The 15079-nt window shown below is 44.5% G+C and overlaps 1 protein-coding gene across 1 annotated transcript in view; it reads right to left on the bottom strand.

The window, feature by feature from the left end:
* LOC144683264 (gametogenetin-binding protein 1-like) overlaps nucleotides 1-15079 on the bottom strand; it is a 56151-nt gene that overhangs the window by 25061 nt on the left and 16011 nt on the right. The window contains exon 2 of the mRNA XM_078546215.1: nucleotides 10683-10804. Within this exon, the coding sequence (XP_078402341.1) occupies nucleotides 10683-10776 (94 nt within the window). The 5' untranslated portion in view covers nucleotides 10777-10804. The remainder of the gene's footprint in view (nucleotides 1-10682; nucleotides 10805-15079) is intronic.

Below are 15079 nucleotides of genomic sequence, written 5' to 3'. Positions count from 1 at the left end.
GGCTTCAGATTACCAGAATCTGCAGTTCTTTCTGTTATGGAAAGATTCAGGATTTATGCTAAACAATATCTCTGCTACCGCATATGTCTGCTAAACATGCATCAAATATACTGTCCTACTATAAATCATTATTCTTTGAAACTATAATAATTTAAATTCAACAGATGAGAGAATTTTCAAGCGCCTGTATTGTTTCTTAACCACAAATCTTATCTTCCCAATACAGTGAGAAAAAAAAATTATCTTTTTAATGAGCAGCCATGACCTGTTTGAATGGTGAAGTAGGTTCGACAGGCCGAATGGCCTACTCTTTCTTGCTCCTATTTCTTATGTTCCTCTGTTTAATTTAACCTGAAACACTGTACACTCAAATTTGGGACAACATTTTCAGAAAACTTTCTGGGAATCATGTGCAACAGTTTTTTCTGGAAGCCTCGAGGAGGATAGACGTGGCTAAGAGTATGCTTTGGACAAAAAGTACTAATGTCCTTGGAAGAATGGTGCTAACTGTCCATTAATTTCTTGTTTAATGCTCTGTCCAACAGTGAAACTACTGCTAGGGGGGTCTATAAACTACTCCCACCAGTGTCTTCTTACCCTTGCTGTTCCTAATCTCCACCCATCCTGATTCTACTTCTTGATTTTCTGAGCCAAGATCCTTTCTCATTAATGTCCTTATGCCATTCTTTATTATCAGGGCTACCCCTCCTCCTTTTCCATTCTGTATGTCTTGCCTACCTACACCACAGGTAATGCAATGGTTCAAGAAGAATTGCCACTGGCAGGGGATACCCTTCAACTCCACGTGGCATCAGGTCTTCACGAAGAATGTGGCATATGTGATGTACCAGAGCTTGGGTAAGTACAGATGTGCAAGGCATTGCCTTTCACTCGTTTGCAAATAGGAGACTCTTCTACGATAAACCCTAGGTCTGGTGAGTCAAATCCCTCCCCCCCCCGACTCCGTTTTCCAGGTCTCTCCTCCTGACCCTCCTGTTCATGCACTGGCTCCACTTGACCATGTCTCTCCCAAAGGAGCTGCGCAGAGTTGCCTCTCCCTCCTTCATCTCCTCCATTGCATTAGGACCCTGACAAAGGCAGCATTGAGCCCTGGATCCATTTGAGCTTTTGCCTTCTCTCCGAAAGGAAACATTGAAAACATTGAAAAACGAAGCTCAGAAGAGACAACATATGGAAACTGCAAAGGTCCATAGTTTTTCCTGTCCGAGTTGCATGGTGGCTGATATGTCCCTGAGACCCTAGCACACACATCGCAGTGACCAAGATGGCATCGCAGATATGTAACATCTTGAGCCCTTTGCGAGATGCTAAAGTTTAATTGAGATGAGTGACTCAACCTAGCTCTGTGCCCCAATCTCAAATGTGGTATATTAGCGACCAAACTTTTTTCTCATGGATTTACGAGATGTGGACATCACTGGCTAGGCCAGCATCTATTGCCCATCCTTAATTGCCTTGAGAAGGTGGTGGCGAGCTGCCTTCTTGAACCACTGGTTTAGGTACACCCACAGTGCTGTTAGGGATTGAGTTCCAGGATCTTGACCCAGCAACAGTGAAGGAACGGCGATATATTTTCAAGTCAGGATGGGGAGTGACTTGTATGGGGAGTGACTTCTCAAGATCCATAAACAGGACTGCCCTGGTAGACCTATCATTTCAGCCTGTTCCAGCCCCACTGAACTGATTTCTTCCTACCTTGACTCTGTTTTTCCTCTGCCCTTGTCCAGTCTCTCCTTACCTGCATTTATGACTCTTCTGATGCCATCCGTCAATATCCTAATCCTAACCATTTCCTCTTTAACATGGATGGCAAACCTCTGTACACCTCCAACCCCCATCAGGATGATCTGAGAGCTCTCTGCTTCTTTTTTGAATGGAAGCCCAGGCAGTTTCCATCCTCCGTCTGGCTGAACTTATTCTCTCATTGAACAATTTCTCCATTAACTCATCTCACTTCCTCCAAATAAAAAAAGTGTTGCTATAGGTATCTGCAAGGGTTCTAGCTATGCCTGCCTTTTTGTAGGATATATCAAACATTCCTTGCTCTAGCCTGACTCAGGCCCCTTCCTCAACTCTTCATCTGGTACATTGATGACTATATCGGCGCCATGTCCTGCTCTCACCCTGAATTAGAAAGCTTCATCAACTTTGCTTCCAATTTCAATTCCAAGTCAAGATGGTGAGTGACTTGGGGGGGAACTTCCAGATGGTGGTGTTCCCATGTGTCTGCTGGCCTTGTTCTTCTAGTTGGTAGCGGTCATGGGTTTGGAAGCTGCTGCCTAAGGAGCTTTGGTGAGTTTCTGCAGTACATTGTCTAGATGGTACACACTGCTGCCATTGTTCGTCAGTGGTGGAGGGTGTGAATGTTTGTGGAAGGGGTGCCAATCAAGCCTTCATTGATGGAGCTGTGGCTCCTTCACTGTTACCTGCATTCCCAAATTCTACATTTCTATGTGTTAGTCTTGAGATCCAGCTACTGTGATGTGAAGCCACTGAGTTCTGAGTAGCCCTTTAACAGTGCTAATGAAGCTATTGACTTTCAGTGGCTTTCATCGCGAGGAAGTTTTCCTCCTTTCTTTCCAAAGCAGACTCGTGTGGCAACAAGCAGTTAGAGAGTGACCGCAGAAAGGCTCAATTGTGTTTGCCCTTCCACCTCACTTGCCATTCCACAGCCTTCCCTCCCCATGGCCCACCTTGTGTTCATCAACAGCCTCACAGCCCACCCCCAGTTGTAGTGCTAGTTTCTGAAAGTGGAGGACTGAATGAGTACCATAGCACAGTGGTGTTCTTCGGTGCAATGTAGGCAAAGAGCAGGAGCAGACCAGCCCTACAGCCCCAGCAGCGTGGCATTCATTGCAACAAGACAGAGTGTAGCTCTATGGCAGGTAGGCTATGGATGTTGCACTCACTTCAAAATTACCAGCAAACGGAGGTCCAACTTGTGCATGCCACCCCTTTACAAATTAGTTTGCGGCCAACGTAATTTTCCGCTGGCATAGCGCAAGGTTGGAAGACCTGACAAGTCTGGGAAGAGTGTCCTGCAGTCAGCAGCACTGTGAAGCAGTCTGGGAAGAGTGTCCTGCAGTCAGCATCACAGCCTGCATTGGAGCACTGCTTTGGGAGTTCAGTGAGGAGGGAACGAGGTGTAATTAGTGTAGGGTAAGTATTTACTACTTTTAATCGCTTATAGTTTTTAAGGTCTTATTTTGTGGTTCATCATTTATAAGGACTATATTCTGTAACAACGAGGAACAGGTAAGGAGGGCCCTAGAGTAATTGATGTTATTTGATATTAATTTAATTTAAAGGGTACGTCATGGCAGGAAAGCTCAAAGCCATGGTGTGCTCCTCCTGCTCTATGTGGGAAGCCGGGAATATTTCCAGTGCCCGGGACCAGCATGTGTGCGGGAAGTGTCTCCAGCTGCAGCTCCAGGAAGCCCGGGTTTCGGAGCTGGAGCAGTGGCTGAGGGCACTGTGGTGCATCCACGAGGCGGAGAGTATTGTGGATAGCACATATAGAGAGGTGGTCACACCGCAGGTTAAGAGTCCACAGGCAAGAAGGGAATGGGTGACCACCATGCAGAACAAGAGGACTAGGCAGGCATCTTCTGTGGCTATTCCCCTGCAAAACAGATATACTGCTTTGGATACTTTTGAGGGGAATGGCCTCTCAGGGGAAAGCAGCAACAGCCAAATTCATTGCACCACGGTTGGCTCTGCTGCTCAGGGCAGGAGTAAAAAGTGTGGGAATGCAATAGTTGTTGGGGATTCAATTGTAAGGGGAATAGTTAGGCGTTTCTGTGGCAGCAAATGAGACTCCAGGATTGTATGTTGCCTCCATGGTGCTAGGGTCAAGGATGTCTCAGAGCGGCTACAGGGCATTCTGAAGGGGGAGGGCGAACAGCCAGTGGTCATGGTACACATTGGTACAAACAACATAGGTAAAAAAAGGGATGAGGTCCTAAAAGCAGAATATAGGGAGTTAGGAAGCAACTTGAAAAGTAGGACCTCAAAAGGTAGTGACCTCAGGATTACTACCAGTGCCACGTGCTAGTCAGAGTAGAAATAGCAGGATATATCGGATGAATACATGGCTGAAGAGATGGTGTGAGGAGGAGGGTTTCAGATTCCTGGGACATTGGAACCGGTTCTGGGGGAGGCGGGACCAGTACAAACTGGACGGGTTACACCTGAGCAGGACGGGACTGATGTCCTAGGGGGAGTATTTGCTAGAGTGGTTGGGGAGGGTTTAAGCTAAAATGGCAAGGGGATGGGAACCTATGCAAGGAGTCAAAGGAGGGGAAAATCAAGGAAAAGGACAAAACACAGAAAGGGGAATAAGAAAAGTGATAGGCAGAGAAATCAAGGGCAAGAATCAAACAGGGCCTCTGTGAAAAATAATGGGAACGCGACAAGTAATATTAAAAAGACAAGCCTTAAAGCTTTGTGCCTTAACGCGAGGAGCATTCACAATAAAGTGGATGAATTAACTGCGCAAATAGATGTAAACAGGTATAATATAGCCGGGATTACGGAGACATGGCTGCAGGGTGACCAGGGATGGGAACTGAACATCCAGGGGTTTCAGTATTTAGGAAGGACAGACAAAAAGGAAAAGGCAGTGGAGTTGCACTGCTCGTTAAAGAGGAAATTAATGCAACAGTGAGGAAAGATATTAGCTCTGACGATGTGGAATCTGTATGGTTAGAGCTGAGAAACGCTAAGGGGCAAAAAACGTTAGCGGGGGCTGTATATAGACACCCAAACTGTAGTGGTGATGTTGGGAATGGCATTAAACAGGAAATTAGAGACACATGTAATAAAGGAACATTTGTAATTATGGGTGACTTTAATCTGCATATAGATTGGGCAAATCAAATTAGTAACAATACCGTAGAGGAGGAATTCCTGGAGTGTATACAGGATGTTTTTCTGGACCAATACGTTGAGGAACCAACTAGAAAACAGGCCATCCTAGACTGGGTATTGTGTAATGAGAAAGGAATAATTGGCAATCTAGTTGTGCAAGGCCCCTTGGGGATGAGCGACCATAGTATGATAGAATTCTTCATCAAGATGGAGAGTGACTTGGTTGATTCTGAGACTCGGGTCCTGAATGTTAATAAAGGAGACTACGATGGTATGAGGCGCGAGTTGGCTATGATGGATTGGGAAACGTTACTTAAAGGGATGATGGTGGATAGGCAATCGGAAACATTCAAAGAGCGCATGGGTGAACTGCAACAATTGTTTATTTCTGTCTGGCGCAAAAGTAAAACAGGAAAGGTGGTCAAACCACGGCTTACAAGGGAAATTAGAGATAGTATTAGATCCAAGGAAGAGGCTTACAAATTGGCTAAAAAAAAAGAGACCTGAGGATTGGGAGCAGTTTAGAATTCAGCAAAGGAGGACCAAGGGATTGACTATGAAGGGGAAAATAGAGTGCAAGAGTAAGCTTGCGGGGAACATAAAAACTGACTGTAAAAGTTTCTAAAGGTATGTGAAGAAAAAAAGATTGGTGAAGACAAATGTAGGTCCCTTACAGTCAGAAACAGGGGAATTTATAATGGGGAACAAAGAATTGGCTGACCAACTAAATATATACTTTGGTTCTGTCTTCACAAAGGAGGACACAAATAACATACCAAAAATGTTGGGGAACACAGGGTTTAGTGAGAGGGAGGAACTGAAAGAAATCAGTATTAGTAGGGAAATGGTATGGGGAAATTGATGGGATTGAAGGCCGATAAATCCCCAGGGCCTGATAATCTACATCCCAGAGTACTTAAGGAAGTGGCCCTAGAAATAGTGGATGCATTGGTGGTCATCTTCTGAGATTTTATACACTCTGGAACAATTCCTACAGATTGGAGGGTAGCTAATGTAACCCCACTATTTAAAAAGGGAGGTAGAGAGAAAACAGGGAATTATAGACCAGTCAGCCTGACGTCGGTGGTGGGGAAAATTCTAGAATCCGTTATAAAAGATTTAATAGCTGAGCACTTTGAAAACAGTGGCAGAATTGGACAGAGTCAGCATGGATTTACGAAAGGGAAATCATGCTTGACAAATCTACTGGAATTTTTCGAGGATGTAACTAGTAGAGTTGATGAGGGAGAGCCAGTGGATGTGGTTTACTTGGACTTTCAGAAGGCTTTCGACAAAGTCCCACATAAAAGAGATAGCATGTAAAATTAAAGCGCCTGGGTTTGGGGGTAGTGTATTGAGATGGATACAAAAGTGGTTGGCAGACAGGAAACAAAGAGTAGGAATAAACGGGTCTTTTTCCGAATGGCAGGCATTGACTAGTGGGGTACCACAGGGATCGGTGCTGGGACCCCAGCTATTCACAATATATATTAATGATTTAGATGAGGGAACCAAATGTAATATCTCCAAATTTGCAGATGATACAAAGCTGGGTGGGAGGGTGAGCTGTGAGGAGGATGCAGAGATGATTCAGTGTGATTTGGACAAGCTGAGTGAATAGGCAAATGCATGGCAGATGCAGTATAATGTGGATAAATGTGAAGTTATCCACTTTGGTAGCAAAAACAGGAAGGCAGATTATTATCTGAATGGCTATAAATTGAGAGAGGGGAATGTGCAAATAGACCTGGGTGTCCTCATACACCAGTCGCTGAAGGTAAGCATGCAGGTGGTAAAGAAGGTAAATGGTATGTTAGCCTTCATAGCGAGAGGATTTGAGTACAGGAGCAGGGATGTCTTGCTGCAGTTATACAGGGCCTTGGTGAGACCACAGCTGGAATAGTGTGTGCAGTTTTGGTCTCCTTATCTGAGGAAGGATGCTCTTGCTATAGAGGGAGTGCAGCAAAGGTTTACCAGACTGATTTCTGGAATGGCAGGACTGACATATGAGGAGAGATTGAGTCGGTTAAGATTATATTTGCTGGAGTTCAGAAGAATGAGGGGGTAATCTTATGGAAGCCTATAAAATTCGAACAGGACTAGACAGGGTAGATGTAGGATGTTCCCGATTGTGGGGGAGTCCAGAACCAGGGGTCACAGTCTGAGGATACAGGGTAGACCATTTAGGACTGAGATGAGGAGAAATTTCTTCACCCAGAGAGTGGTGAGCCTGTGGAATTTGCTACCACAGAAAGTAGTTGCGGCCAAAACATTGTATGTTTTCAAAAAGGAGTTAGATATAGCTCTTGGGGCGAAAGGGACCAAAGGATATGGGGAGAATGTGGGAACAGGCCATTGAGTTGGATGATCAGCCATGATCATAATGAATGGTGGAGCAGGCTCAAAGGGCCGAATGGCCTACTCCTGCTCCTATTTTCTATGTTTCTATGATTCTGGTGAGCAGCTGTTTTAATGAGCATTCATGGATGTTAATGAATGCAAATGGTGTTCACGCCACTAGTCAGCAGGATAACCAACCTGCCATAAACCAACCATCAGGACAACGGCAAGCTGTTTTCAAGCCAGCAGATTTCCAAATTTTTGCCTGTCGGTGGATTCTCCGCTCCCACCCGTCACAAAGCCAGCCACAGGCGGGATGGGAAAATTCCGCCCCATGTCTCTGTAATGACGATTCGATCTAAACCATTTATCTCTATTTGTGCCACTGGTTCATCTATCTTGCTGCCAATGCTCCAAGCATTTAGATAAAGCAACTTTAATTTTTTTTTACTATTCCCTGCATGAACTTTACTCTCTGATGTATTATTACTGTTAAATTCTCTGTCCTTTCCTATCCCACTCAGTTTGTCTTTACCTACATCAAAATAATCTTCTATTGCCTTAACTTTTATCTTTGGATTTCTAAATCTCGCTTCACCTGATCCCAGCTCCCCCTTTGTTAGTTTAATGCCATTTTTTCCGACTCTGACTATATGTGTTGGTGCACTCTTGTTTGTACGCTCGGTTTCTTCCTATCACGCTCTGCTCATCATTGGCCGTATCACTACCCTGCACCATTGCCTTGTTCTTTCTCTTTAACTTTCCAAATCTGCCCTCATGTGAACCCTTCCCCACACTATTTACTTTAAAGCCATCTCTATAGCCCAGTTATATGATTCACCAGGACACGTGTACCCGTAGAGCAGAGAAGGTTATGGGGAGACCTTATTGGTGGAGGTAAAGGTATTCAAAATTATGTGTGGTTTTGATAAAGGAGGGAGAAATTGTTTTTTCTGACATGCAAATTGGTAACCAGGGGTCATGGATTTAAAATAATTGACAAAATGGCGAGAGGAATTGAAGAGTTTTTTCCCCACACAGAAGGTTGTTAAGATCTGGAATGTACTACCTTAAATGATGTTGGAAGCAGATTCCATGAAACTTTCAAAAGGTAATTGAACATGTATTGAAGAGGACTAATTTGTGGGGTTATGAAGAAAAAGCTGGGGTGTGGGGCTAAATTGGTCAGCTCTTTCAAAGATCCGGTACAGGCATGAGGATCCAAATGGCCTTCTGTGCTGTAAGATTCTATGGGAAGAATTTTCCCCCTGTGGGGGGGGAGGGGAAGTGCAGGAGCAGGTGCGGGTAGGCGCGCCTCCAATTGCACCCCCGATTGGGGGCGTGCTGCCATTTTATGTGGGTGGGCCAATTAAGGCCCAATTAAGCGCTGTGCGCTCCCTGTGTGGGCGGGGGGGGTTCCCTCAGCCAAGAGTGCGTGAAAGTGCACACTCATCTCTTTGAGGCTAAGTGCTGCCTCAGGGAGATGGGCGCCAAATTTAAAAATGGTAAAAGTGCAAAAATAAACTTTCCCTGACATATCCCGTCATGTGACACTGTCACATGAGTTGGGACATGTCCATCACTTTAAAGCATACATTTATAAAATTTAAAAAACCCTCATGAAACCTCATCCCACCCGTGGATGAGGTGTCATGCTTTTTCTGAAGCCCGCCAGGGCCCCTGGCCTGTCCACCAACCTTAAGGTTGGACAGGCAGGGCTATTAAGTATCTCAATTACTTTTTAAACGGCCTCAATAGGCCATTGACAGGTCAGCGGGCACACAGCTGATTCGGCTGCACCCCTGCTGACCTGAAAATTGAAATGATGCGAGGTGACGTCAGGAGTGCCGCCCGACGTCATCCCGCGTCATTTTGTGTGTTGGCGAGCGGGCCCTGACCCCCCCGCTCGCCATACCTAAAGATCCTGGCCTATGAGTCTATCTCGCCGTACCTTCATCATTGCTGGATCAAAATCCTTGCTTCCCTACCTAATAGCACTGTGGAAGTTCCTTCACCACACGATCTGCAGCAGTTCAAGAAGAAAATTCATCACGATCTTCAAGGAAAATGAAGAATGGACAATAAATGCTAGTCTTCCTAGTGCTACGAGGATGTGTTTTTTCAAAAAAGGTACGATTTCGAGCACCTTTATTTTCCTGGCTGGATTTTAACAAACTATAATCTTATTAAATCAATGGGGGACTGCTAGCCAGCCATAATACACAACTTGCATTCCACCCAGGTGGGATGTAAAGGTAGACACTCAACTCCCCACCCCCAACCACCCCCCGCCCCCCGCCCTCCCGAGGAGTGCGAAAGACCCCATCTCCTGTTGGCTTTCACACTTACCGTCAAAAGCTTCTGAGAGGAGACATCAGACTCTCAGCCTGTTCTACAACATAATGACTACAGCAAATATGGTAATTGAATTCCTCTGGAATATACAGCCAGCAAGGCTTTTTAAGAACTGCTTATCAAGCCAGAGGGCAGAGATCAGAAGGATATTTAGAAAGGATGCAAAGACTCTTCTTCGTTTATCTCTCCCTCTGTCTCGGAAGTATTGCGCATGGATATTGCATAGTAACCATCCTAAGATGAGGAAATCGACTGCAACCAAGATCTTTTGGGGTTAAAATGTGAAAATCCGTTCTGTGCAGCTACACCCAAGACAACAATTGAACAGAACGTCCGCAGAGTGGAATCACCGCATCGAGACTAGCCAAAGAACATTAACCATATATTTCTTTGATTGTTTATTTTCTTCAGGAACTGTAAAAAATCTTTAAGTCTATCTTCATATTCTACCAACTGTACTAGTGTGCACTAGTTCTTTGGGGGTGCCCAAGGAATGTGTGACATCTGAACGAAGGTCACAATTTACCGACTTTTTTTAAATTCAGCAAGTAGGGTCAATAAACTTCTCATTCTTTGATTTAAACTCAGAACACCCGCCTGACTAATTCTTTAGTCTGAAAGCTTACATAATGGGACTCCTGCAGTATTGGCAAAGCCCATCCTCAAAGTTCACAACTAAACACTTTACAGTCAGATCTGGAGTGTGAAATTAGGGGAGTCAATTTTAACCCCTCCTCATGTGGCCGTAACACTAGTGACACACATATCCCAAGAATGAACTTCCATTAAAAACTTCTTCCCTGCACCTTCTTAGAGGTTCCTGAGGATTACGGCCAATAGTGAATTTGCCTAAATATGAAATATCAGATAAACATTGGCAGAAAAAAAATGCTGCCGGTTATGGTAAACAAAGCAAATACACCTCAAGATCACAATGTAAATTATCATTATTCAATAATAAAAATAATTTTCATAGAAATGCTTGTGGATAAATTTAAAAATTGGTCTAAAATTGTGGTTTATGAACTAATAACTTGCAGAAACATAATTTTAGTGTTCTCACACAGCAAAGATATGTAATGTAGACTCTTCCATACCCTTTAAAAGAGATTCACTCTCATCCTTGGTACTGCTGTAATCTAACAAGGACTCATTAGAATTCACAGATGTATTCTGTTCTTCTACAGGCATAACCTTTAGACTGGTGTTGATGTTTGACCTGTACAATGTGATAGTAAAAAAATACATTGCTGTAATATTGCATGAAACAAAGGATATCAAACAGCGAAGGTGAGCTGGTCATTTAGGGCTCCTCTGAAGGATTTTACCTTCTTAGAACGATAAAGGGTCAGAGTGATGTTTGTGACTTTTTCTTTATGGAGATAAGATATCTTCCCTAATCTGATTGAAAGTAATTGAATTTCTAATGGTAACATATTGATAGTTACATTAGTCTTGTTTATCTGTTAAAGATATGCAATGCAGGATAGTGCAACACCGTTCATAAGTAAGGAAACCCTCATCATCCTCCAGTGATATTGCTTCTTTTGCACAGTATAAACACTGTTAACAACTAGTTAATAACACAGCTACAGGCTTGGTGCAGCATTAGCTGGTAGGCGTCATGTGCTTATTGTTGCCTTAAGTTTGCCGAAATTTTCAGGGTCCTCACCAGATTGAGTGAAGCAGCCAAGTTACTTACTCTCGCTTTCTTCTTTCTTGAATATGTTGTCATATGCAGAATAAAGAAACAGATATATGTATGTGTGTACATATATATTACAGATAATATATTTTATATATATCTAAACAGATATATATCTGTGCATATATAGTATGATATATATTTAATAAATGAGGCCTCAAAATTTCAAAAGTATTGGTGTTGTGAATTACACCATAAAAATAATGTTACACTTCAAATTGAATGTACTGGAATAGTACCTAACCTTACATTACATTCATAATTCACCAACCGTCAGAGGAAATAATGTGCAATATGAAAATGTTTATTTTTCCTATACTGACCGTTAATAAAATAATAATACAACAGCCCAGAAAATGAAGTCCTCTATTGAATCCATGGGGATACGAAGTGAAACATGACACGAGATGATACGATGAATCACGGAAAACAATCAGAACACAAAAAGGTTTAAGTGGCCTCCCAGCAAGCCATACAAATATAAAGCTAGGTAATTTAATTGCCAAAATGTGAGTCAGTCATAACAATAACAACTATGTTCCAAACATATATAAAAGGCCCCAATCCAATTACCTGACATGGCAGTATATTCTACCTGCAAGCAGTAACAAAGAATCATCCATACCACCAGCATGGCCTGTCATCTGACTCCATTGCCTGCCTTACTGAGGGAACAATCACCCATCCCTCACACTGAGAATTTAACCCCTCACTTCCTATCTGAATCTAATTTTCTTTCCTGCCCCTTTAGATGCAATTTCAGCCTTTTCTCCATTTTCTCTCCCTTCCTCTAACCCCTCCTTTCCTCCCCTTTCACTTTCCACATCCCATTTCCATCTTCCCTCCATCATCTCGTTTCAACTCCCTCTGCCTCCTCCCCCATTCCTTTTGTTCCACCTCTACCTAGGTCAAATTATCCCATCTCCCTTGTAAAACCCTTCTTATCATAAATACAGTCCTTGGTATTATCTCTCAGTGTACACCCACAAGAAATTGATCACAATAAATACACATTTACTTAACTATAGCCATGCGCCTGAGGTGTAGGTTTCAGTGATAACACAGCAAATATCAATGGCATTCATTTCTGTCAGCGTGGCTCAGTTGGTAGCACTCTTGCCTCTGGATCCAAAGTTTGAGAGTTTGAGCTTAACATCAGATTTTGAGCTTACTTCCAGGCCAGTAGTTTTCCAACTTTTTTGGTTGGAGGGCCCTTCTCAAATGAATTAGTAATCATGGATCCCCATCTAAATTATCATAATAATAAACAATCACCTCCACCTTCTCAAGGCCAAGTTGGGATGGGCAATAAGTGCCAGCGACGCCTACATCCCGTGAAAGAATTAAAAAAATAAGCAAGTGCTGCATTTAAAATACAATTTTAATAATGTTTTTAGGAAAACAGGTGTTTAACAGATATTATTGGGATACTGTTGTCAAATCAATGAAAGTATTTGATAGACACAGTAACTGCTAAATTTAATAACCGACCTATACTCTGCTCACTGGCACTTTAAGTCAGTTCAATGAATTCTGTTCCAGTGTTCAACACAACATAAAGGCAGCAGAAATCAGGAGGCAAGCAGATGGTTATTTACAATTTTGGATTTAGTGACGTTTAAGGTTATTCTGGAAGTAAGCTGGAGCAGGGTAAACAGAGGGTGTCTGGTGACATACTGCTGCAGAATATCACTCAGAAACAGCTGTCAGGAGGCATACAAGTACTTGCAATGATGACTTTCATTCCAATCGCTCACAGCACTCCTACATGCACCCCACCCCCGCAAACCAACCCCGGCTCCTTGTAATACAAGGGCAGAATCGTCCACCAAGTCTGGGAGCGGGCTGGAAAAAGGATGTTTTACCCGTCGGCCACAATGGTGGCTTTTCACGCTGTATCATTCCAATCCTGCCTTATTGATCATGCATTCCTGGGAAACCCGCCATTTCGACGGTGGGCAGTTCTCATTGGACAGCCACACCATCACCTCAGGCGCCACACAAAGTGCAGCTGGGCACACACCTCTTAGTGCTTCCAGCCCAAGGCTGCTGCAAAGACAACATGGCCCCAAAAGGCCAGGTTTAATTATACGTCCCTTGAGCGCCTTTTGGACGCCGTGGAGGATCGCCATGATGTCCTCTACCCATGCTCTGGCCGCGTGAGGGGGAAGCAACATCACTAATACAGTATGGGAGGCAGTGGCAGCGGTGGTCAGTGCCAACAGCCTACAAAAGAGGACAACCACCCAATGCCGAAAGAATAATCCCCTCCATTCCTCCTGGGTAAGTCACTTTTCTCATCATTCTCAACTCACACACTCACAAACTCATCACACATCCACAGGGCCCTTACTCACTGCCAGTTCAAGGGACATTACCATTCACTCTTTCACACACACCTTCATTGTCTTCATCCTGTCCATGGGACCACTCACCACCCACACATGCCAGGCATACTTATCATGTGGCCTGGCAGACGTCCTGCTTACACTTTCTCCATCTCTATTCATGCAGGATAAGCTGGCACACAACAGGAAGAGGTTGCAGACTGGTGGAGGAATGCCTGAAAGGAAGATCCTCATGGGTCTTGAAAATAGAGCCATCCAGCTGGACGGCAAGGATCTGCACCTGTCCTGTGCTGATGGCGAGGTCGGTGGTGCTCAACCAAGTGAGGATCCAGCAGTGCAACATCCATCAGATAACCATGCTGGGAGTGATGTGTCCTGTCCCCTGCCATACGCTAAATTATCTCTCCTTGCTTTCGCAGGCACATCTGGGAATCAGCCCAGGGGGTCCATGACCCAGGGCCTCCAAATCAAGCCCCGAAGAAACATCAGAAGAGGAATCCGAAAGCACACTCATCGAAGACCCGTCACAGAGCTCGACCACACCATCCACCAGCGCAGAGGCATGCACCTTGGTGGAGCCTAGCTTTAGAGTAGCCTCGAGATCACAATCTGGTGAGCACATCACACTGTCTAATCCAAAACAGGTGACGGCAGGGACTTCCCAGGTCTCTGGCACTCAGAGGGCTGCTGGAGGCCAGAAATATGCTGAGTCCGAGTCAGATGGTGAACTTCTGGACTCGGTCACGTATCAGTTGCTGCAAGGCTCAGAAATATCAGGAAGGGATGTCTGCTGCACTCCTCAGGTTGCAAGGCACAATGGAGGAGTCTGTCTGTCTTCAGTCTGAGGTGATAGTGCAGGCATGCCAACGCACCAAGGTCAATATTAGTAAGATGGCAGCCGCCATGGAGACCTTAGTCCAGGACATCAGTCCTGCACTGTTGCGCGATCTGAACTCCATCGCTCAGGCCATAGTTGGCCTCCAACAGTGTGAACGCAATGGAGGTGTGGGGCAGCTCGATCTCACTCCAACTAACCCTTCTCAAGGAGTCATCCAGGGACCCTTGGGTGCCCACAGGGAGAAGGATCAGCAGGTGCACACCCCGGAGCCATTTATCTAAGTGACTCCAGGAGTGTCCGACCCATCTGCTTGTGACCCCAGCAGCTCCAGCTCCACAGGCCAAGGAGGGTGTCACTGCCTCACAGCAGGACCTCAAAAACAGGTCAGGGCCCTCTAATTCTCAGCCCTCCAGAGGATGCCTGCCAAGGTCATCACAGACACAGTCAGCCTCCACCTCCACTATGGATGGTGGGGGAGCACTAAGACGTAGTGGCAGGGTTAGAAAGGTTAAGAAAATGTAGTTGCACAGCCTGGGCATGGGTGTTAATCATTTGTACATAATGATAACTATTGTACATAAATTCCCAAGAATGTGTTCTGAT

This window comes from Cetorhinus maximus, chromosome 8 (assembly GCF_964194155.1).
Source record: "Cetorhinus maximus chromosome 8, sCetMax3.hap1.1, whole genome shotgun sequence".
Classification (NCBI taxonomy): Eukaryota; Metazoa; Chordata; class Chondrichthyes; order Lamniformes; family Cetorhinidae; genus Cetorhinus; species Cetorhinus maximus.
This window is presented reverse-complemented; position numbering and strand designations above follow the sequence as displayed.